This window comes from Megachile rotundata, chromosome 9 (genome assembly GCF_050947335.1).
Source record: "Megachile rotundata isolate GNS110a chromosome 9, iyMegRotu1, whole genome shotgun sequence".
NCBI classification, from domain to species: domain Eukaryota; kingdom Metazoa; phylum Arthropoda; class Insecta; order Hymenoptera; family Megachilidae; genus Megachile; species Megachile rotundata.
Window position 1 is genome coordinate 17,277,662 of NC_134991.1, and position 21,727 is coordinate 17,299,388.

At 40.5% G+C, this 21,727-nt stretch overlaps 3 protein-coding genes across 18 annotated transcripts in view; 2 read left to right on the forward strand and 1 right to left on the reverse strand.

Moving 5' to 3' along the window:
* On the forward strand, window positions 1–3,181 carry LOC143265184 (uncharacterized). The gene has a single exon (XM_076535734.1). The coding sequence runs from the start codon at window positions 451–453 to the stop codon at window positions 1,459–1,461; it is 1,011 nt and encodes a 336-aa protein (XP_076391849.1). The 5' UTR covers window positions 1–450; the 3' UTR covers window positions 1,462–3,181.
* On the forward strand, window positions 1,478–3,181 carry LOC105663943 (putative gustatory receptor 28b). Its single transcript, XM_012296275.2, has 3 exons — window positions 1,478–1,591; window positions 1,654–1,743; window positions 1,806–3,181. The coding sequence occupies exons 1-3, from the start codon at window positions 1,478–1,480 to the stop codon at window positions 1,920–1,922; spliced, it is 321 nt and encodes a 106-aa protein (XP_012151665.2). The 3' UTR covers window positions 1,923–3,181.
* The window catches only part of Ndae1 (Na[+]-driven anion exchanger 1), a 27,486-nt gene continuing 7,916 nt past the window's right edge, over window positions 2,158–21,727 (reverse strand). For 2 of the 16 annotated variants that reach the window (XM_076535722.1, XM_076535719.1), the window contains 22 exons: window positions 20,812–20,942; window positions 19,951–20,085; window positions 18,073–18,138; window positions 16,682–16,820; window positions 16,373–16,592; window positions 16,055–16,178; window positions 15,353–15,529; window positions 12,637–12,741; window positions 11,369–11,472; window positions 11,033–11,218; window positions 10,372–10,578; window positions 9,892–10,304; window positions 9,636–9,801; window positions 9,075–9,233; window positions 8,827–8,976; window positions 8,455–8,730; window positions 7,993–8,382; window positions 7,815–7,922; window positions 7,597–7,731; window positions 5,365–5,543; window positions 5,175–5,298; window positions 2,158–4,350 (listed from right to left, as the gene is read on the reverse strand). In XM_076535722.1, coding sequence (XP_076391837.1) covers window positions 4,273–4,350; window positions 5,175–5,298; window positions 5,365–5,543; window positions 7,597–7,731; window positions 7,815–7,922; window positions 7,993–8,382; window positions 8,455–8,730; window positions 8,827–8,976; window positions 9,075–9,233; window positions 9,636–9,801; window positions 9,892–10,304; window positions 10,372–10,578; window positions 11,033–11,218; window positions 11,369–11,472; window positions 12,637–12,741; window positions 15,353–15,529; window positions 16,055–16,178; window positions 16,373–16,592; window positions 16,682–16,820; window positions 18,073–18,138; window positions 19,951–20,085; window positions 20,812–20,935 — 3,765 coding nt within the window. In that variant the 5' untranslated portion in view covers window positions 20,936–20,942 and the 3' untranslated portion in view covers window positions 2,158–4,272. Of the gene's footprint in view, window positions 4,351–5,073; window positions 5,299–5,364; window positions 5,544–6,296; window positions 6,386–7,596; window positions 7,732–7,814; window positions 7,923–7,992; window positions 8,383–8,454; window positions 8,731–8,826; window positions 8,977–9,074; window positions 9,234–9,635; window positions 9,802–9,891; window positions 10,305–10,371; window positions 10,579–11,032; window positions 11,219–11,368; window positions 11,473–12,636; window positions 12,742–14,274; window positions 14,338–15,352; window positions 15,530–16,054; window positions 16,179–16,372; window positions 16,593–16,681; window positions 16,821–18,072; window positions 18,139–19,950; window positions 20,086–20,811; window positions 20,943–21,211; window positions 21,353–21,727 lie in introns of those variants that run through there. The other 14 variants (XM_076535723.1, XR_013039387.1, XM_076535724.1 and 11 more) reach the window with 14 other exon arrangements.

Here is a 21,727-nt window from a genome sequence, read left to right on the forward strand (position 1 = left end):
TAGCTGATTAATTTCTTTTTAAATAGTACTACGATAAGATTTCGAAAAAAAAGTATACGGTTAAATAAAGTTTCATGTTAATTGTAAGATTGTTTTTAAGTGTCAAAAAGTATAAATATTTTTAATAAAAAATTGCTACAGATTTTACGGTATCCTTTAAACTTTATTTCAATATTTTATTGTCAATACGCGGTTTTCATTCGATTAGCATAGAACATTTATGCGATGTTGCGTGCAAAGTTAGCAGCCCGTACTTATAATGCGATTTAATATTTAATGTTGATTACCTTGTGTGATAGTAAAAAAGTAGATGAATTGAAATGGTTACATTCACTTTTTATGCCATTAACAGTCAGTATTTTCTTGGATACGATTCAAAAGAGAATGGCAATTTTTAATAACAAATAAGGAAATATGACATATTTTTGTTGAATTGTACCTATTCGAAGTATGTGTCGTGCAACTTTCATCTCTTTATTCTTCTTCAAATTGATTGGTCTCGCGACATTTTCTATAATTACCGTCAAAAAAACAAAACAGTACAAAAAAAAGACCATATTCTTCATTTATAACAAACTGGGAATATGTTACAATATAATACTCAGTTGTTTGGTTATTGGATCGACTTACATCACACTGCCAATTATATATAACGCAGAGTATTTTAACAAAACAACCATAACGACAAGTATCGAAATTCTTCACGGAGTATTAGGCAACATAGTAATCGGCGTGACCTTATTCTGCTATTGTTGCAATCAATTAGCGTTCGTGAAATTTGGAAACCATTTGATTAATATCCTGGAGGAACTAAGACGTCTACGAGAACCGGTGAATCGAAAACGAATCGTGTCTGTTTTAACATTAATTTATTTCTTCGAATTGATATTGCTCCTTGTTCTTACAATCAGTGATTATTTAACTTTTAATTCGAAATTTGGCTATTGGTTAGTGAATATTTTACCGTCATCTTTTGTAAATTGGCTTTTCATTCAATATTATGCAGTATTGCTCGTGATGCATGCAATTTTTGTGAACATGAACAAAATCATAGAAAATACTTTCTTGAGTAGAACCGACGATGTTCAGGTAAATTATTTGCATCGATCTTGTCGCGTATTCATCGACAGCGTCAAAATTCAATCTCTTATGCAACTTCGAAATATTCACGGGCATCTCTGCAACATTTCCGTCCAAGTTTCGCATTTTTATTCTCTTCCAATTCTGTTGGGAACTAGTTTAAAATTCGTAGTATCACTGTATAATTCGTATTATCTATTCGAACCATTCCTGGCGAAGAATATGACCGTAGAACCTGGGATTATAATAAATACTCTGCTTTGGTTAATCTATCTCCTGTATCCAATCGGTTTGTTGACCACCAAAGTGACCACGGTCATTAACGAGGTAAGGAGAATTAAAGAATTACGCAGCACCGATAGTAGTAGACACAGATGTTAGTGCTACGTTTTTAAAAATGTTGAGATTCTGGTGTAGACGTCAAGAGAGTAATTTGTTACAGGTCGAACAAACGGGAAGTATCGTTCACGCGTTATTGAATCATACGTTCGATAAAGAAGTGAAATCTGAGGTAAAATACGTCGGTTAGTTATCATTATGTAAATTGCTAATTCAATGAAAATTTTGTTCTAGCTCAAACAGTTTTCGCTTCAGTTACTGCATCAAAAGGTCAAGTTTACGGCTAATGGATATTTTGTTCTTGATAACACTCTTTTTAAATCGGTGAGCTAATCGATCGTTATTGCTCTTGTTATTTTACGAACTTTGTCTTGTTTCTTTATTAGATACTCAGTACAGTGACGACGTATCTGGTAATTTTAATTCAATTTCAAATGGGACCGGTGGAATCATCCTGTAACATCGGTAATTGCACGTGCAATGATACCGACAGAAAAGATTAATCCTTTCGGTATTCCTGTAAGGAAGATCGAGGTGCAGATTATCTATATTTTATTACAAATGAGGGTTAATTTGCTTTTCATAACTAAACGGTTAATTGACCTGTAAATATTTTTGAAAAATAAATGAAAATCCTCTTACATTCGAAGTAATTATTTTGTGGCTGATGAAATGCACGCGCTAGAGGTAAATATAGGAACAAAGCATACCAGTACGACACTCAGTATCGTATCCTCCTTTTTTTTTTTCTGTCTGTTTAATTAGAATTTATCGACAATTCCGTTAAAGAGGAATAATAATACATCAATTGCATGCATGGCAGCGAATTATATGATCGTGGCTGATTAACATATTTTGTTGCTCGCAACGAGTCTCTTCGTTTCTTCGTACGTACACGCGTACTGTTTGTGATCACGAATTTTAAAGCGTCTAAAATACGAGTATCTTCTATTATACTATCAAGTATTACGTGGTCACTTGTTCTTTTACGTCGATTGTTGAACGGCGGAACGGGCCTTTGCTAACCCAACCTATGTTTCAAAGTTTAAATTAAATTTCAGATTCTTCTTTATTATTTCTTCAACATAGAAAAGTTTTCCGCGAAAAGAACGTGGATCTAGGTTGCAATTTGCCCGGCTTCCGCTATTCAAGGGTTAACATCCTACATTCGTACATTTTCACTAACAGCTTTGTCTTTCACGAATATTCGACAGTATTTCAGATTGAAATACTGATTGAACGCGGAGCTAAGACAGCTAAAATTATGGATTCCAGTACGATCGAAATATATTCAGATCAAAAATATATGTACATTCTAGCGAAATACTGTCCGATATTCGTTCGCTGGTTTATTAAACCTCCGAGGACTATACATCCTCCATATTGGCATTACACGAAGACTTGTTTACTCGTATATCGGTGAACTTAACTTCGAACAATTGTTTCAACAGCTAATAACACCATAATGCGTCGTCTGAAAAATATCGTATCAAATATTCTCTGCTAATCCCCTCTCACCGATCCGGTTTCATTAGTCTGTCTTGCAGTAAATCGGCGGAGAAGAAAGATAACAATTAGTTCGTGTAACGATCCTCCATTATTCGGAACGTTGCATTCTCTATTTGAAAGACTTATAATATCATAAAAATTTGATCGTTCGTGTTCGACGAACGAAAAAGGACATCCTTCAAGGGACTGTGTTTTATACTGCGTTCGATTCTTTTTTCTTCATTAAAAAAAGAACGCGAAAAAATCTTCTCTACTCGACAAGTTCACATTTTTCCATCTAAATTCCATTTCGAATAGGAAACTTTCATCACTGTTCTCGCGTAAAAAACATGCTCTATATACTTTATCGTATAATATAATAAATATTGTCGCTGCTGGCCGGTATTTGACGTATCAAAAGCTTTTTTGCAACCCTTTTCAGTCGGTTGGCAAAATATGCTTGCCAAAGTATTTTTATTTCAAATTTAATATTTTGTCAGTATTACCGTTGATGTATTATACGTTAGAAATATAAAAAGATCTATTATAACGTTTGCTTGATTTTAGAGCGAATTCGACCGAAAAAGGTTAGGCAAACACGCACAATGATAATTTTGATAGAAAGCAATCGAGCTGGCAAAGAAATTTCTATCTATTACGAATATTAGTGAAAAATTAATCGATAACGACTCTCTCGATGCATTTTCTCGTGCAAAGTTCCTCGACAAAAAATCCCTCGAAGGATACATCGAAAGTATCAAAGGGGTTTCATTGGCGTATCTATTACGGTCACAGACTCTATATTAGCTAAATTAATAAATACACGTTAATATTGCACACTGACAATGGTAGACTTAAGGACCCAGCGATAATCGTTTCACCGATCGAACCTTAAATCTATGCAATCGTTCTGTATCATAATTTCAACGGTGTGCGTTTTTTTTTCTTCTTCCTCGAATCGTGTTGATTCTATCGTGAGATACCCGATAATAGCAGCACTCGTTAATTATTCTGAACCGAGTCCATAAACGCGATAAAATAATTCAGATTTCATTTATCTGAAATAAAGAATTAATTGTCTCTTGTAGATCTTCGAATGCCATTTGCTCGCGTTCATTATCGTGTTATAATCATTTTCTTTTACAGGGTGTTTCACAAAGATTTCTCAAACATATTGTTAATGTTGCAATTTTTTGTTGATGGTGTACAATCTTTTTGAGACACCCTGTACGCCAGTCAAATGTTCGTATTATTTGTCGTGTAGTCGCAATGAAATAAAAAAAGGGAACCATTGGAATCTTTTAACGATTAGTCGTTTGAAAGACTATCTCTCGAGGGTTCGTTTCCTTTTAACCGATGCTTTCGTTAGACGGAAGTCTCAGCCGAGGTAGTGCCGTTAATCGTTAACGGGCTGATGCTTTCCTTCGATCGTATCAAGTCTACCTGTAACGATGAAATCAAATATTTTGTATACACTTTGTTAACCATTTTATTGCTACTGGTTCTTTACTTTTTCCCTCTTTTGGTTTTTGGTTTCAATTTACAATAAATTACGTTCTTATTATTCAAGAAAGAAGTATTGTTTATGTAGTTACTATAAATTTGCCATCTATAAGTCACGCAACGAGAGGTCTAAAGTTGGTAATATAATAAATACTACATATATTTGTAATTTTACAAAATGTACGAACAATAATTCGATCGTTCTAAAAAATTATTTTGATTCAATTAAGATCTTCGAAACATCGTGACGATGCTTGAAGTACGTGCTTTATGGAAAGAGATAAGCTATGAACGCGATGGCAAATGTTTATTCCAACGATAGAAGTTAAACGGTCGTTATGGTACACGAAACTACATTTGTCACGCTGAAATTACCTTATCAAGATAGATAATATTGACCGGCGAATCAAGTATATGCTCGAAATATACATACATGCGCATAGATAAAATTGATAGTGTGCGAACAACATTTAGATGTCTCGGTTTAAGTGAGGAACCATGCAAAAGTAAAAGTCTTTCTCGTTCGATTTTTACTACATCTATTTGAATATTTTCATTCTGAAGTATCAACTAAACCGGAGTCGTCGTTGCGAAGGGAAAAATCTATCTAAGACGACTCGATCAGAAGGGTTCCGTGCAGCCCCCTTTTATAATCTTACTCACAGTAGCGTACAGGGATTATGTTGCATGCCCGTGTATTGGTGCTCTTGCTGTGTAACTTGGTTTGGTGATGGTGATGGTGGTTAGAATTTAGAGTCATTTACGTTTGTCACCTTGATAGAGATCCCATTGTCATCCTCGTCTTCCTCGGTCATCGTGGTTAGCCTCGTAGTCTCGTCAGCCATTAACGAGTTTTCCTTCTTCGAATGTTTCTTTTGTTTCCCCGTGCTAAATTAAAAGCAAACAATCTCTCAACGATCTAATTTTAACGGTAAAAATCTATTTCGTACGTACCTTATTAATTTGGCCTGCTTCGTTTTCTCGTTACCCTCGTTCACCTGCTGCCAAATGCCCGTCTTGTTTACCTCCTCGCTGATGTTGATGCTGGTCATCGGAATCTTCATAACGTTCCCGTTCGCTAGGGAAATCTGTATGTTTCCCGATGGTCCATACCCCATAGATTCGTTCTGTTCCTAAAGATCAAATCGTACGTTCAATCTCATCGTCTACCGCGTCACGATTTTTCGAAATACGAATCAAGCCATGCATCGAACTCAGCGGATACTCTCATCACTATTAATTTGGATACGTAAGCGATCAATTGGTTAGCATCGACCGAGCTAAGGGGACGAAAAAAATAGAACAAGCAGTTATTATTGTACAAATCGGTCATGCGAATCATTCTATTTTTTTCGTGACAACGGAGTTAAAATGTCAGGATCGAATAGCGAAATCGTTCGAACGACGGTGATACTGTTAGTTATCCATGCGATCATGGCTTTAAATCGCAACGAGTTCATCGCAGTGCATCAGAGATCGGAAGTTCAGCATTAATGAAAGTGTCAGTTTTAGCGAGGGTTATGTAGACGCAAAATTTGAGAAATCTTGATTCTTGAGAAACTATATGGACGTGCACTTGTGGCCACGTACCGATGAGAATCGCAGCATTCGACGACCACTGGCAATCTTTTCTCATTTGGCATCCTCATCAATTTCTTTGATCGTCCTTTACTTTTTAGCAATCTTTTTATTATTTTTTTCTTTCATTTCCGTAATTCGTTAACACGTCGTTTTTCAATCTTACGTAACCTGCTAACTGGAGTTAAACTCGAACAACTTGCGTCCTGATGCACCTGTGCAACTTAATCTTAAGTTCTACTTTGTTGCCACTGCAGCTGACTCTTGTAGAGAAATTTTAACGTTTGTCTACGTAACAAATAATCCAGTTAACAGGTTAAAAAGAATTTGGTTATATTTATTTTGTTTTTTATGCGGATAAAATTGTGTCTGGCTCGTGTACTGTGTCGATCAAGAGCTGCACAAGGAAGAGTTGGGATTACAGAGAGATTTGTGTGTGTTCTTAAACAATAATGTATTTTCATAGGTCAAAGGTAGGCAATAAATTTAGCATTCGATGGTACATCGAAACGATTACATACATGTGTAGTGTCGCGAATGATGAACGAAACATTGTAATAATTTAGCGCGTTATCGCGATAATAAAAGAAAATAATGGTAATTCTTTCTTTTAGGCCGGAATAAATGAACGATATCGTAACGTTACGTTTTGGAACTGTTTAATCGTATAAATATACTCGATAGTTATAGTGTTTTTGTTTTTCATCTATTGTCGGTTTAATTGCGATACAAGAAAGAAGCTTATCTATGAAAATGTTTCAGACAATTTCGTATCCAAAATCGTTATTATTCAACGACGATACACAGGGCGATTCATAATTGTTACACTATAAAACAAGCGAATAATATTTTCTGTCTGTTGACCGCTCATTTATGAATCACCCTATATAATTGTTACATGTAATACTGGTCGGACCGAATGCCTATTGGATTCGGGTCATTTGGCACTAAAAGACGAGAAAATTGTTTCCCGTGGCCGCGAATGGAACACATTTATTGTATAACAAGATTCGATAAACTAAACAAGGTTTTTATTATCGCTAATACTTTACGGGCAACTCTCGTCATCTTGGCATTTTCAATGACGAATCAAGTTATTGCTTTGGTCAAACAAGACTGTAACAATGACGATGACAACGACGAGGCCATTTTTACTAGGATATTCGTATCAACGATGGAAAACGATTAAATTTACGGTTCTCCTGGCATCTGAAATTGTACTAAAACATTCTGTCAGGACGGTTTTTATTCTTCATACGTATAGTCGATTTCTTATATGCAGACTCTTGAAAGGGAGTCTAGTAAAGGCAAAACCGAACAATCGAGGGTCTCAGGACATTTCACCCTCAACTTCGAATCGAGGAGTAGTTCGAGGTCAACGAGTTAAAGAAGAACGAACGATATAATGTTGCTACATGTCATGTTTTGGTAAGATTTTAGATGTCGAAAGAACCATCGATGTTCCCGCGTTTACGCGTTGCTCGCGTTTCCAGTCATCCTGTCGCAGACGGTCACCGTGACCACGGGGCAAATTTTCACCACGCGATCACTTGTCGTGTGTTATTTACGGCAAACGATGGCATTTAGTATTCGTCTGACGGTGCTAACCTCGCCACTCTCCAACTGGCGAAGATCGTCTGCATGTTTTTTGCTCGGCTCCGGCATAACGTCGTCCAGGATCTTCAGTTCTCTTTGGGTGAAAAACAGGTCCAGGGATTTGCGTATCCCGATCATCACCACGAGCTAATTTAAACAAACATACGAGGTGTTGGCTTCACATAGCTATCTCCTATGACCAGCTCCGATAACGATAGTAGTTCACTCACCATCAATGGGAACAAAATGGACGTACTGCTAAATGACTTTATAATCCACAAGCAAGCCAAACAGGCCAATTGTATCACGGTAAACAGATGCACGCGTTTCAAGGGTACCTGTAACAAGATCGTTGTTCGATTTCATCTGTGCGATGGACGGTCGAAAGGAAAACGATAACTGTATCACCTGTCGAAGGAACATGTAATCTGGTTGATATTTGACGGGCATCAGCATGATAAGTATCCTATCGAAGAATTGTAGACCCTTCAGAGAAGCGACTCCCATGTACAGAAACACGCCAAACAGTACAGGCATCGGTATATGTTTCAACATTGGCGTCAATAGAACGGAACATCCGATCATCAGGAAGATCAGTATATGCGTGACGCGTTGTTCTCGTACACCGAGAAACTGTGGCTTCTCTCCCGGTGCAGCGCATTCGGACTCCAGCTTCAACGAGTTCACGTGGTTTATAGAAAGCACCGTAGCAGCCACGAACCATGGCAATCCCATTACGGAGCAAATCTCAATCAGAATCGCGAGAATGAACAGATCCAAATGATAACCGCATCCTTTCTGAAAATCAACGACGTACTTCACTGATGTTTTCCATGCAGGATAAGATCTTGAACAGGAAGATGGATTTACCTTCAGTTTGTTCTCTTTCCTGTTCACTATCACCGCTGTAATCTGCTGATCCATGAAGATCAATATAGTGCCTAATAGAGCAGGCAGACACGCGACGATGGCGCTCCACCAAGGATTGTTTTGGAAGGGCCAGATCATCCATCCTCGACCGTTCAACGTCGGCTTAAATTCTTCAGGTACTTCCAACTTTGGCGTCGGGATGTTGACGAAGTGATCGAGCGCGCTCATCGAGAAAATCGCGATTATCACCGCGAAATCGCTGACCACCTGTCTGACCTGTTTCGAACATAACGCGTGATCTTACTCTGACCAAATCTATTTTGTAGTACCAGCGTTCTTTGAACGAATCTTCAAACAAAAGGGAAAGAATACCTTTGATGGGAAGAAAAGAGCGTTTTTGAAATCTTTGAGTTCGACGGATAGTAAGAATGTGCCCATAAAGAGTATAATTGACATGAGGAACACATCGGGTATGTAATGCGGTAGATTACAACCATCGCCCACGAGCGTGCCGTTGTAGCTCTGAAACAAAATGGAGTTAACGATACGCAGAGATTAAGGAGACCGTGTACTTGGTAATTTTAGAAAACCGTTCCACGTTTCAACAGTATCGGATTAACCTGGCATGCTTTCGGATCCAACGCTGTCCAATTGACGTTATCGTAGCTAGACGGTAAACTACCATTTGGTGGCCTGCACCAGCATTCGAAGCTAAATGGGTCGTTAGCGTGAGTGTTGATCGGGTACTTTTTACCTATCGACAGCACGTTCTCGATAGCCTGAAACAAACAAGTTTTTCCTTAATAGAAACTTTTCGTTCGAAAAACGTAAGCGAGTAGGTACGTGTCGCATAAGGGTTAATGAATCGAAAGGTATTTGATTTGTGGCTTCTTGCTCGTCAAGATCGAGGTCAATCGAAGTTTTCAAGTTTCTTCGTGTCCTCGAAGCCCGATGGGTTCGATCGGACACAGGTATATCGTGATTCGTGACCCAAATACCGGCGATTTCGCTGATGAAGCAATTCGCGAAGCATACAGGGTTGTGTCCCATCCAATTAACTTGGTACGAGAAGGACGCGATTGCGTAATTAACTTGCTCAAGGGTAACTAAAACGGCGGTGCATTTCCAGGGGAATTTCCTCTTTGATAAAAGTCGGAGAGTCGTAATGGACATCGACTTACCTTGTAAATGAAGATGAACGCGATGAGGGTGGCAAAGTTTTCTTCCGTAAATCGCGTGATGTAGCACACCAGGGCGCTAGCGTCGACCGCGACCAAGATTACCAAGATCAACGTTATCCACGAGCCGATCCAGAAACGAAAGGACATGTAGTTCCAGTCAGATTTTCTGTCAACACGATGTATAGTTTATGTCGTACCTTGCGATAAAATTCAGTACAAATTGTTTCGGGGATGAATTTCGACTGCTTCTACTCACTTGCAAAATTCGTAGACGATCGTTTCGAAGACCAAAACTGGCCCGGTTGAACCTAGAATGGTTAAAGGTTGTCCAGAGAAGAATCCGTAACCGATACCGCACACGAAACCGGAAACAAGCGACTCCATGGCGGCCATATTCTTTCCAGTGGCTTCGCCCAGTAAGCCACCGAAGGTGATGATAGGCGATAGGCAAGCAAAGTAGAGGAAAATGAAGGAGGCCACGCATTGCAACGCCAAAGCGTCTTTAAAATCGGATAGGTAAAAGGGTGCCTTCCTCTTAACGTCGTTGATCAAACCGCCGAACAGTTTCCCCGACCTAGAGAGACCCGATTCTTCCCTTTGTTTCTGTTCATCCGCCTCTTCGTCGAATTCCTCCTTCGGTTTCTCTTCTTTCGGCCGTTTTCTCACGTCCTGGACACATCGAATAGGATCACAAATAGAATGTAGAACGCGGTGAAATGTCTATCAATCGTTTTACCTGCGAAGGAATCGCTGCAGGAGGTTCTATCCTGATGGCAGGGTCCCATTCTCCTGGCGGTAGAACCGTGACCGCGTCCAGGAACTCGTCGATTCCAGCCAACAAGTGATTCCTATTTTTTGCCTTGTAAGCCACATCGTGGAAAACCTCGTCCGACATTAAAGTAGCCATCGCGCGACCGATTTCGTGGAAACCTGAGATTCCTCCCTGTTTCGAAACGACTCCGAGATAATAGAAAATTCTCCGATGAATAATTATCGTTTGGTTCAATAACTTTAACATCCCCGAACACTTCGTTGTAAACTAAACAGGCCGCGATGTCGAATAAACGAGGAGCGGAAGCAACCGTAAAATGGCTAGAATCTCGCTAACGATAACGAAGCTTCAATTTGTTTCCAGTAGAAATTGCTTCGAGTATCGGTCTTTCGAGGATAGTCAGGGCAATAAGCGTGGACAATTGCTTCGTTAAAGCATTAATTACCAGAAAGAAGGATCGAGCTGTTCGTTCGAGTTACTTGAAATCTATCGACGGCACTTCGCAAAGAATGCCGGGTGCGGCCGAAAGGTTGGAGTTACGAGAACGATAACTCAAAATGCGATTCGACGGCAACGATTAACGCGTTAACGGAAGCGAAACGTTCGTTGATGTTATAAATCTTACCGTGGGTCCTAGCAGGACGAATATAAATCTCGTTGGTACAGGAACTTCCGTTAAATCGCCCATTATTCCCGCCTGGCTTAGCCGAATAAACGCTGACAGGGTCTTATCTAAAAAATCGACCTCTCCAACGAGAATATTGCTCGCCTCGGCCCCTGCTGGTATTTTTCGCATAAAATGTATGTTAGCCTAATAAAAAGAGAAGCATCGAGTTACGTTCACGAACAGTTTTTAAACGACGCAAGAACGCGATTACGCTGTCCAATCGAATATCAAAATGTCGGGAATAAGTTAAGATCCGTTGGACAGAGCAATCGAGGATCGATCGAATCAACGAACCCTGTGATTCGCGTCTCCATTTTCCAAAGCCGATGAACTGTGGTTTCTGCTAATTGACACGCTGCTTGGACTTCGATCCATCCCGTTGGTGCCTGGTTCTTGGCCTGAAAGAGATCTAGCTTACCGCCTACCGCGTCTTTCAAGGTGAATTCGCGGCTAGAAATCGCGTGGGCATTGTAATCGACAGGAATACGCGTTTTTCCTCCCGATTACCACGCTTCTATCCGGGATCATTAAAAGTTGGATAGCAGCGACCCACGTTCGTTCACGTGTCGAGAGCGTTTCCGAGTTGCTGGAATCCGATAGCAGAAATCTCCGGGGATTGTTGGAGAAGTCTTATAAGTTCGCGCTTTCAACCCTTTTACTAGATAATAGTCGAGCGTAGTAGTTTTTTGCTAAACGATTTCGAGGGAATTCAACAATTTGCGTTCGAGAAACGCGTCGGAAACGAAGAAGAGTTACGGAGTAATTTTCAACTTTGCGCGTCTACTCTACGATCATTTCGTGTTTTCGAAAATTGTACAAAGCATTTCAACGGGTTTAATTCGACGCGTAAGAGAGATTTTCCGATTCGAAGCCCGACTTTTTAATTATCGTTAAATTGCCTTTGTTCGTTACACGTCGTTCCCATTAAATGTCAAGTGCGTGTTACTCAACCCTTCGGAAGGGCGATTAGACTTTATCGATAGATTGACCAACACCACTCGAGAACAGAAGCGATTTTGTTTTCCGTGTTTCTACTTGCTCCGGATAATCGTTGGTCGATACGCGTGTTATTTTCAGCGACCTCGTGTCGGGCTTCGCGACGTGTTCGAACCATTTACTCTTCGTTCAAGATTCGAGCAACTCGCGACACTCTCGTTGCTGTCAATTCAACGTTCGAGGAAACGTTAACGCGCTCGCTATATTGCGAATTCTTCAAACAGAGAATTTGTCTTGAAACGTAGTTAAAAGGACAACGATTAAACATCAAAGAAAGTGTCGAATAACGTTAACATCATAATGTTAATACCGATAATGTCGAGTCGATAACTGATATTACGTTAGTAACGTATAAAAGTAAACGGGAAGCTTAAGCTGGAAAGTAGAGCGAACGCGTTTAACTTGGAAACTTTTGTTCTTCGTTGCCTCGAACGTTCGAATATTAGCGGATACGGGAGAATGGAAGCGTACCGCCGCTACAGGAAATCTAAGTCGACGAGAAGATTTCTGGCATGTTATACGTGTTAAGAGAATAGAAGAGAAGCAAGCAGAAAATAGCAGTTTACCGGGATTACCGGGAACGGCAAGGAAACGGCTACCGGCATTCAGCACTGCCCCACTGCCGTGACTTGTAGCACCGGCGATCGCCGGGGCGGAATTCGATTCCTCCACTAAAAATGAGCATGAAACATACACCAGGAGCAGCCGTTTATTTACAGAGGAAGGAACCAAAATCACCTTTGCCCGGAAATGTTCAGCTTTCCTTTCACCCCTCCTGAGAATGACTTGTGCTACGCTTCTTTAATCGACAATCATATCGATAAATATTTTAGTTTTATCTGTATTGCTGTGCCGATAATTCTCTATTATTCATTGTCTGTTTGATGTTAAAGCCAAAGATAATTTACTGTTGGTACACAGAGTAGATACCGAGTCGTTGACTAATGAAGGAAGCCACGATACGAGTTTATCTAATGTCCTCGGTTTTGAATGCGTTAATAATCTTCAACCTCGTTTAGTAAATTTTATCGTGTACAATCTAAACTGTCTACTCGTTAGAGTTCAAGTACACGCTTGGATGTACACTCGGTTGCCATTCACAGGATGGGGTCCAGAAGCGACCCACCACCTCTGTTCGAGGGTTAAGGAAATAAGTGGAGGAGAAAAGGGAAATTGGGATGCTGAAAAGTTAGAACGTTGGTCGATTGTAAAAGTGTGCGACAGTTAGCGGTACAAGGTACGGTATCAAGTAATCAAAGTACACATTGAGTCACGTGCAGATTATACAATTAGAGCGTAAGATCATGCCTCGTGATTAGTACTGTAAAAAGGTTCTCCTACGCGTTCTCACGATCGTGCACTCGAATATTATTATTGAACGCGGTCATTTATTGACCTTCCGCAAAGAAGTCATCGTTTTGTAACGAAACGAATTTTTCATCCGAGTCGATTGACAATGTAACGGAGGAAACGAATTTTAAAATATTCAAGCAGAATCGATCGCGATTCTTGCCGAGTACAACGTTGTACTCTCAGTAGTGGCAGTCGGTACTTGTCAGACACAGGTCGAATCAGTTTACTGCTCGAACAAATCGACATCGTTCGTTCGGAAACATCGTAGTATATTAATTTGTCAATTCTTGCTATTGCTTAACGGACAGATTACGAGGTAATCTATTTGACGTAAATGAAATATCTTTCCAGGCGAGATGTCTATTTATTTTCAATCTCGGACAGCTTTCGACGAGTGTAAAGAATTATTGTACGAAGTTATCTCGAGTATATCGGTACTTATCAACTTCGATATATCAATTGCAAGAATAATATTCATAAATTAACGGACGTGTGTAAAGTTTCGTGGTACATGAATATATCGTATTTTAAGAAAACTACGTACCTTTAAAGGTCTACTTTTAAAAACGACATTTTATACACAACAACCTAATAACACAATTGGAAAAATGATATCGAATAGAAGAAATCAGTACGAATTATCAACATCGTGCAATACTCAATTGCTAAACATCGAGACGCTTATAAAAAGAAAGAAATGAGACGTTTTAATCGATAACACTTTAGATACGATTCCGACTCGATAGTATACGTATACAGGGCAAGTGACAAAGATAAGAAAAAGAGAAGAAAAATACGGGAGAATGTAAGAGTACAGATTTGTGCTTTTGTGAAACGCCTGACGGTCTAACCTTTTAGTTGACACATGGCGAACCACGTCGTGAATCCTACCACGTGAGGAATGCCAAATTCGTCTGACAGAAAAACAAGAAACATATGTGAATATTTCTCGATCGAAACTGGTCGAGTTAATCGTCTGTACTCGCGATACCGCGGGGAAACATTCAAATTTGAGTGCACGTCGATACAAATTCTCATAGGAGTTAGAATTGGTTAATAAGGGTTAGTAGGTTAACCTTTTGTTAACGAAGCTGCTGATATTTAAATGACCCTGAGGAATAACTATTACTAAGCGAGAAAAGGTTATAGAAACTTGCTTTTTTTACGAGTAACTTTGTTCTTGACGAACAGAATCAATTGCGAGTGCTATATGTATTAAATCACTTTTTATATACAATATTTAAACTGATAAAATAAACTTATTTGTCATACCTGTTTTATCTGTTAAGCGTCTTTGAAAATTCACGTGTCATTACGAAATCCTTTCATAAGTTATCTCACCGCGATCAGTCTGAACAACAGATGTTCTTTGGATTTAAACCGTGATTAATATCTATATTCTACAGTTCATTGAAACCTATCTTAAGCTTTCGCGTTATATTTATTTGTAAAGTTTCTCGTTTTAATCAGTGCCGATAACTGAAAAATATTTACGGAAGAATCCATTAAATTTACCTACATGTTTCATTATGAAACACGTGACAATATTTTTCGATCGATATTATCGTATTATCTTTTCACGTTACCTAATTCTGGAAAAAGCGTTATCGCTCTATAACCGTACGATTAATTCAAGTTTGAGAAAAAGAACTATAATATATTTATGAAAATTTCAAGAAGTCACGATCCTACAATAAACAGCAGATATTAATGTTACGATAAGCCGGGACCAAAGTATGGTCATCCGAAATCAAACCTAATCAGTCTCTTCGAACCCGTGAAATGGATTCGATCCAGACCGAAATTTGACTTTTGATGGCCATTTGTTAGTGGGACTAATGTTTTGAAGCAAGAAACGTTAGAAAGCTGTGAAACCGACATAATTCACGGACGATCTAGGCTGATCAGCTATCTGGCCTAATATTATACCTGGAACCAGAAGGTATGGTCCTTTAAGATCTTTCGCTTCTTTCGACAGCAGAGCCGTGTTCGAATTTGGACAGCTACTGCTGCGCGCCACCGCGGGCGCATACGCGTCCACGGGTTCGCGACGCTCCTGTAAATCTGACGTCAACAACGCATGCAAACCACATGAACAGTCTTCATCTGAAAATGTCGAGCGTTTCGCACGTGTTTAGTGTGATCGTGGTAACTGTGAATCAGTGTGCCGCGTTTCATCCTTTCGGTGCCTTTCGCTTTTGCTACATCATACCATAAATGAATAATAAAAACTTCGTAAAAAATAGGTCGATAAATGAACACGTTGACTGGTAAATACGCTTTAACCCCTGTACGATATTTCTTCGATCAAATTTATGGTAAAGTAGCATTTTAATCGAGGCTTTCCCGCATAAATTGGTAAAAGCGTTAAAGCAGTCAACGTGTTAGAAATGAATAAAAATAAAATAGGATATCGAATCAAGAAACTGGTTGACAAAATATAGTCGGTAAAAGAGAAATATAACAGTGGGGAATGTAAAGTCGAATCGAGACAATCGAAGGGTTGTATTTTACTCGAAACGTCGATATTCCAGACTCCTTGTCGGCTTCGAGGATGGTTCCGTAACCAAATGTTTGTATTTTCGTAATCAATGCTAAATCGATATGTTCGAATATATTCGGCACACTTACTCTTCGAGGAGGAATGATTCCGTCCGATCTCGGCTAGCGATCTGATGATCGGTAGCCTGGACATGTTGTTGTCCTTACGCCTCTCGTGTTGGTGTCGATGTCTTACCAGAAGTGCTTCCCTGACCTGCGATGCAAAAGCAATTCTTTCGAAGTGTCCTCGGAAATTAGAAATAAAGCAAAATGGATTTCAACGTCGCTGAACAATTTGTTGCGAATACGTAGTTTGAAAAAATGCAACGATGGGAGGACCGATTTAGTAATTGGATAAAGGCAACTCCACATATTCCACGATTGAATCAGTTATAATTTCTAAATTACCTTCTCCCTCGACTCGATGGCTAACGATCCCTTGTTGATCATATTATCCAGGACTAAATCGGCGATTTGTTCCAAGCTTGTTGCCTCCATGTCCAGCATCACGGTGCCATTTAACAGCAGGCTTCTCAACTCGAACAACGAGTGCAACGATAGAGTCGCTACATGAGGTTTACTCCATCTGTTTCCACCCTCTTCCACGTCCTCCTCGAACTTGATCCATCTAGAATACGTATTCGCGGGCCAAAATAAAGTCCAATGCCGAGTTAAAAGAGTTATCGAGAACTCGAGGTAAAGAGGCGGGGAAATTACCTGGCTGTTTCCTTCCATTCCATCTCATCCCCATCCTTGACGAGCTCCTCCATCTCGGAGAAGAGAGGATGGGACTCGTGAGCATCGTCGCCGACTTCCTCGCCCAGGATGAACTGCACCCTTTGGGCTGGCGGGGTAACTGCAATTGCAGACGTTCGTTCGTGAAAAGACAGACTCTCCGGCGTACATTTTCTCACGAACCAGTGAAACATCAACGCGTTGAATGCCTTTCTGATTTATATCATCCCCCTGTTAAGAAATAGCTGCGCTTCTATCGATATAAAGTTCTCGTTGATTCTTTCGAGTCCAGCATTCAACGGTCAACCGATGAAATATCGATGCAGAAGAACACATAAAAAGAGGAATCGTGTGGTGAAACACCAAAAACAAAACAGTTGGTTTCCTCTCCTGGTCACTTGCTCTGTGTAACCCTGCGTGTTTAAAAATCGCAAAGTTTCGATTTGGCTGGACTGCGTGCGCGTGCATTGTCTAAATGTGTTTAGCGTGATGGAGAACGCGTTCCGCCAGCCGTTCAAGCATCAAAGAACGATGGAAACATACACTTGCCGTTAGATGGTCGGATACGAGAGAATTCGAGAAATAAAAGGGGAATGAAACGTCGACCCGTGAAAAGAGAGAGCCGTTCGAATGAACGTCGTGCGAGAGTGATTCGCGCGAATTCTGCGATGATCGATGACGCATGCACGCGGCTTTAATGACGAATATCGAGAAATATAGAGTATAGACGAGTTCCGTTTTTGTTTTTTCAATTAAATCTGGCTAAATATTCGTCGAGACCATTCGTATAGCTGAACGAGAAGAGTTATCGATCGCGGTTTCCGCGAAGCGAACGTTTCACGCGTGTTTTCACTGAAAAAATCGAGTGAGCGATCGATGCATCACGCTTCGGCAGATGCGGCGATGCTCTTTATGTAACTACGATAAACGATGTAATCAGACGTAGTCGCGTATTAAAGATTCTATAAATATTAATTTCGCTGAGGCACGATCGTGTCCCTGCACCGTGTTTAAACTGATAATCTAAACGTAATCAACAGGCTTTTAACGTTTGCGCAAATACGAAGTGCGATTTGTAATCGTTTACATTTTGAAAAAGCGACGAAACATAAAAACGGCAGACTTACACATTTTTTATATTTCTGTTTGCTACGTACGTACATGCTCTTCGAAGCAATTCAAAAATTTTGCAAATTCACGATTGTTAAGGATATTAACACCTTTATTCTGATCCTTCTATCGATAAAAATAGCAATGACTTCGATTTCGCGTTGATTTTTTATAATTGCATTCGCGTACGAATGATCTCTGGATGAGAGTGTATTTGGTAAAAAGAATACAGAAAATTCTGGTACGTAGATGAACTGGCTTACGTATCATCTCGCCGTCGGGATCGCAGATGCTAGATAGTAGACTCCTTCGAGTCATCAGCAATTGTCCTGAAACGGCAACGAGACAACAAACGCCACCTGAAGTAATCACTTTTTCACAAAATACCCTAATTATTATACCGAATGCAGAGCGATGCATTCAAAAGTATACAGTTCAATTTACGTATAGGTATGAAATTAATCTGTAAAGTTGCAGAGAGAGATACAGAATCAGAGAATGGTTGATTTAAAAAGACATACGATCAATAAAGCGTTAATCGTGCAGTTGGAGGCGACACTCGGTTGATATTCTTGGAACACTGATATGGATTAACGCGATGGCTGGCATCAGGAATCGTTAGCGATTCAGATATTCCATTTTCCAATAAAAGTTTTTCAGTCGACATACGAAATGACATTATCTTTATTCGAAATTTCTTTTTCCTAGGATTAATGACGAGGCTCTGGCAACGATCACCGTGGAACCTTTATCCCAGTAGATGAAAGTACACGGAAGATTTAAGGGAAACGGAGGATGGAAAACCCTTGGTGGGGCTCGATATCGGTCACCCTCTTGTACCCGGTGTTCCAGAAGTAGGGTGAATAGCCGGAGAAGTTGTGACAAGTGGTTGGCTGGTTGCCACGTATCGTTCGATAATGCCGCAAAGTACAACACACTATAAAAAGTTTCAGGCGCCTATATGACGAAACGATGATGTATGGTACTCGTTCCGTTCGCGAATCGATAAAATAGAAATCGTTCCTCGAGCTGATTAATTCACGAATAACAAGTATTCGTCTCGATAACAATTTCTCTGACTCCTTTTAAATTTATTTAAAATATACGATGCCAAGGTCGATCTTTGCATTCGCTTAGAGTCGCGCGTTATCCGCCAAGCATATTTACACTTCGAATTACTTTCTATCGTCTCTTTGACGTCGCTTCTCGTCGAGAGGGATCGTCCTTCATTCGCCGGCAATAACGAATCGTTCCATTTGATCAGTCGATCAATTAAAAAGAAAAAAAAATTACTTTCCGCGATTTCCCCGCTCACAGTCTGCTTCCTTGTAACGCGCACGGGCCAAAGGTAGATCCACGCCCATCGGTTCGACAACAAAACGAGCTATTCGACTAACTATTCGACGAGCGATCGATCGGTTTCGCTGCTAGAAGCAATCTCGTCTGTCTCCGTCGACGAGATGGGTCGCTGCCCGGGCGTTTCAACTTCTCGTTGTTTCCCTTTTCGACGAACAACGTCGTTCGTCTCGTGATCGATAACCACCACGAATAAAAACGAGAAGAGGCAAAAATGTCTCTGTTGTAGGTCACGAGGCTCGCGCCGATTTGTGGTGCTCTTTTACACCGAAATCTCAGTTAATCGCTCTCGCGCCGCCTCGAAGAGATCCGCTTGAACCGGCGGAAAGAAGGCACTCGAAACTCGAGATACAGACTGTTAGAATTCCAACGAACCATGCGGCTCACGCCTCGACGATAGTCGACCATTCTTCTTTTCCCTGCGGTCTACGAGATGCCTCTTTTGCGATTATACGATCAATCGGATAACGAATTCGAACCTTGGTTTACCTACAGTCTTCAACGAATTGTTAGATTATTGTATACCGGATGATTAGATGACATAAAAGTATCGCAAAGTCTTATTCATGGTGTATTTTAACAGAAATTGCAAAGTTAATTTCGTTAGTTTCTAGGTTAAAGTATCATTTTTATGTCATCCAATTCTGTACGATCATTATTTCTAATAATAAGCTATGTACGATTTCCAGGATGAAGTAGGAAAGCTATAGCTTTCGAAAAGATCGAAGAAAAAAGAGTGTCGAAAAAGCGTGGAAACGGAAAAGGAGAGTTAGATTTAAACTTACTGGGTCTATCGCTGTCGACATTTTCCTTGGTGGTACTGTACGTTTGACGCTGGGAATGATGGTGCTTGTGGTGACGACGATGTCTCCTTTCTCCAGGTAGATGCACGCCCACGTACACCGTGTGCGCTCTGTGACCTGGAAGCAGATGAAAGAGGGTTGGCGTCGGTGTCTCTGTCGATTCGATATTCTACTACTTCTCTATGATTATCGATAATAAAAACCCTTTTTCACGAGCGTGTGCCAGAGAAAGAGAGGAAAAGCCACGATCTTTTCCTCATCGGTGGAGGATTCGACTGCGCCATCGATTCAATTTTCTTCTCAACCAACGAGTAAATGTATCGGCTTTAAAATTAGATTTACGATTCGCATTTTTTTCTCTAGAATTATTCATTGAAATTTTCGATCAAAGAAGCCGCTACTCTAATCGATAATCCTTTGTTACGTTCGTGATCACTTTTTATACCTTCTCGATGGAATTCCAGTGGTCTTTCTCCGATGCAAAATAAATAAATTTTGAGCGAATTTATTGGGCAAAAGCTTCAGAAAAGAATAGACGAAGATACTTTTAAACGAATCAGATGTAATTGGGACACTTCGTCGGCCATAGGGTAATGCGAATCGATTCGATTCCATGAAACGGTTCAAGATCAAGTCGGGACAGGTGACCAAGCGACACGGCTGAACGAAATAATGATTTTCGAAGCACCGTACGTTCTGTTGAGCAAACAACGAAGCCAGATTCACGCGTGTACACAGCTGACCTAGGCAGGGATAGCTGTTATAGGGCCGATTTAAATGGCAGGTCATCGTAAGAGAGCGAAAGTTTCCATTTCAACGAAGAAACGGTAAAAAACTAAATACCTTCGTAATCCTTCTCGGTGTAAGATTGATGAGTGATTCGAATACCGGGGTCTTTTGGAGCCTCGTCGTCACCTGTCCCACCTGTGTGGGCCACGCCACTCCCGCCTCCAACACCTGGCTGCATCCACGGTCTAGAAAATAAATGACACACGGACGTGAAATTACCAAGTACAACAACGTTCCACGTATTTGCGACCAAGTACTATACGTATCGACCAAAAGTATAGGATTACCGCGCTATTTAATTGTCACGAGATCATGAGAGTACCTCGTGAGAATATCTAATTTGCGCGAAATCGATTCGAGGGCAAACGATTTCGTTTAAAAAAAAAAATAAAAGAGAAGTTGCTTTATGGAAAGACGGTCCCATAATTTTGGTCAGTAGTGCGGATCAACGGACACGATTTGTATCTCTTGGCGAAAACGACGATCCACGTCGGCTCGGCGACGTTCGAATGACACCAAAGCCAAGCCTCATGAAGCGTTTACGCGATATCGACGAGCCGTCGACTGTGACGACGTTCGAGCGTAAAGTGACCGATAAACGTAAATCGTTCCCCCGAATTTGCCCGCTGAAACGGCGACGTTTGGGAGGAAAAACGTCGCGTGGGATCGTGAAATAACTCGGTTCGTCCGTTCGCGATTACCGGCGACGCGCACGCGATTTTATAATAATTAAACTTCCTCGCCGAAAGGAAGTGTGTACTTTGTTCGTGCCGCGGCATGCGCACGTGCTTCCTCGCTCCTTTGTCACGCTCTTTTCTTTCGCTTTCTACGGGGCACCATTGTTCCTGAGCGTTATCGGTGTCAAATTCGATCGACACTTTGACAAAAGGCAGAACACGGACGTTGTAGATGCAGATGCAGCTATTGTACCTTTTGCTGAAAGATAACGCGAAGAGAGAGGGTATATTTA

Bases quoted from the DNA above. Each gene is read 5' to 3' on its own strand.
- LOC143265184 (XM_076535734.1), top strand. From the start codon at position 451: ATGTGTCGTGCAACTTTCATCTCTTTATTCTTCTTCAAATTGATTGGT.
- LOC105663943 (XM_012296275.2), top strand. From the start codon at position 1,478: ATGTTGAGATTCTGGTGTAGACGTCAAGAGAGTAATTTGTTACAGGTC. The intron at 1,592-1,653 runs GTAAAATACGTC...ATTTTGTTCTAG, and splicing joins ATAAAGAAGTGAAATCTGAG to CTCAAACAGTTTTCGCTTCA. The intron at 1,744-1,805 runs GTGAGCTAATCG...TTTCTTTATTAG, and splicing joins ATAACACTCTTTTTAAATCG to ATACTCAGTACAGTGACGAC.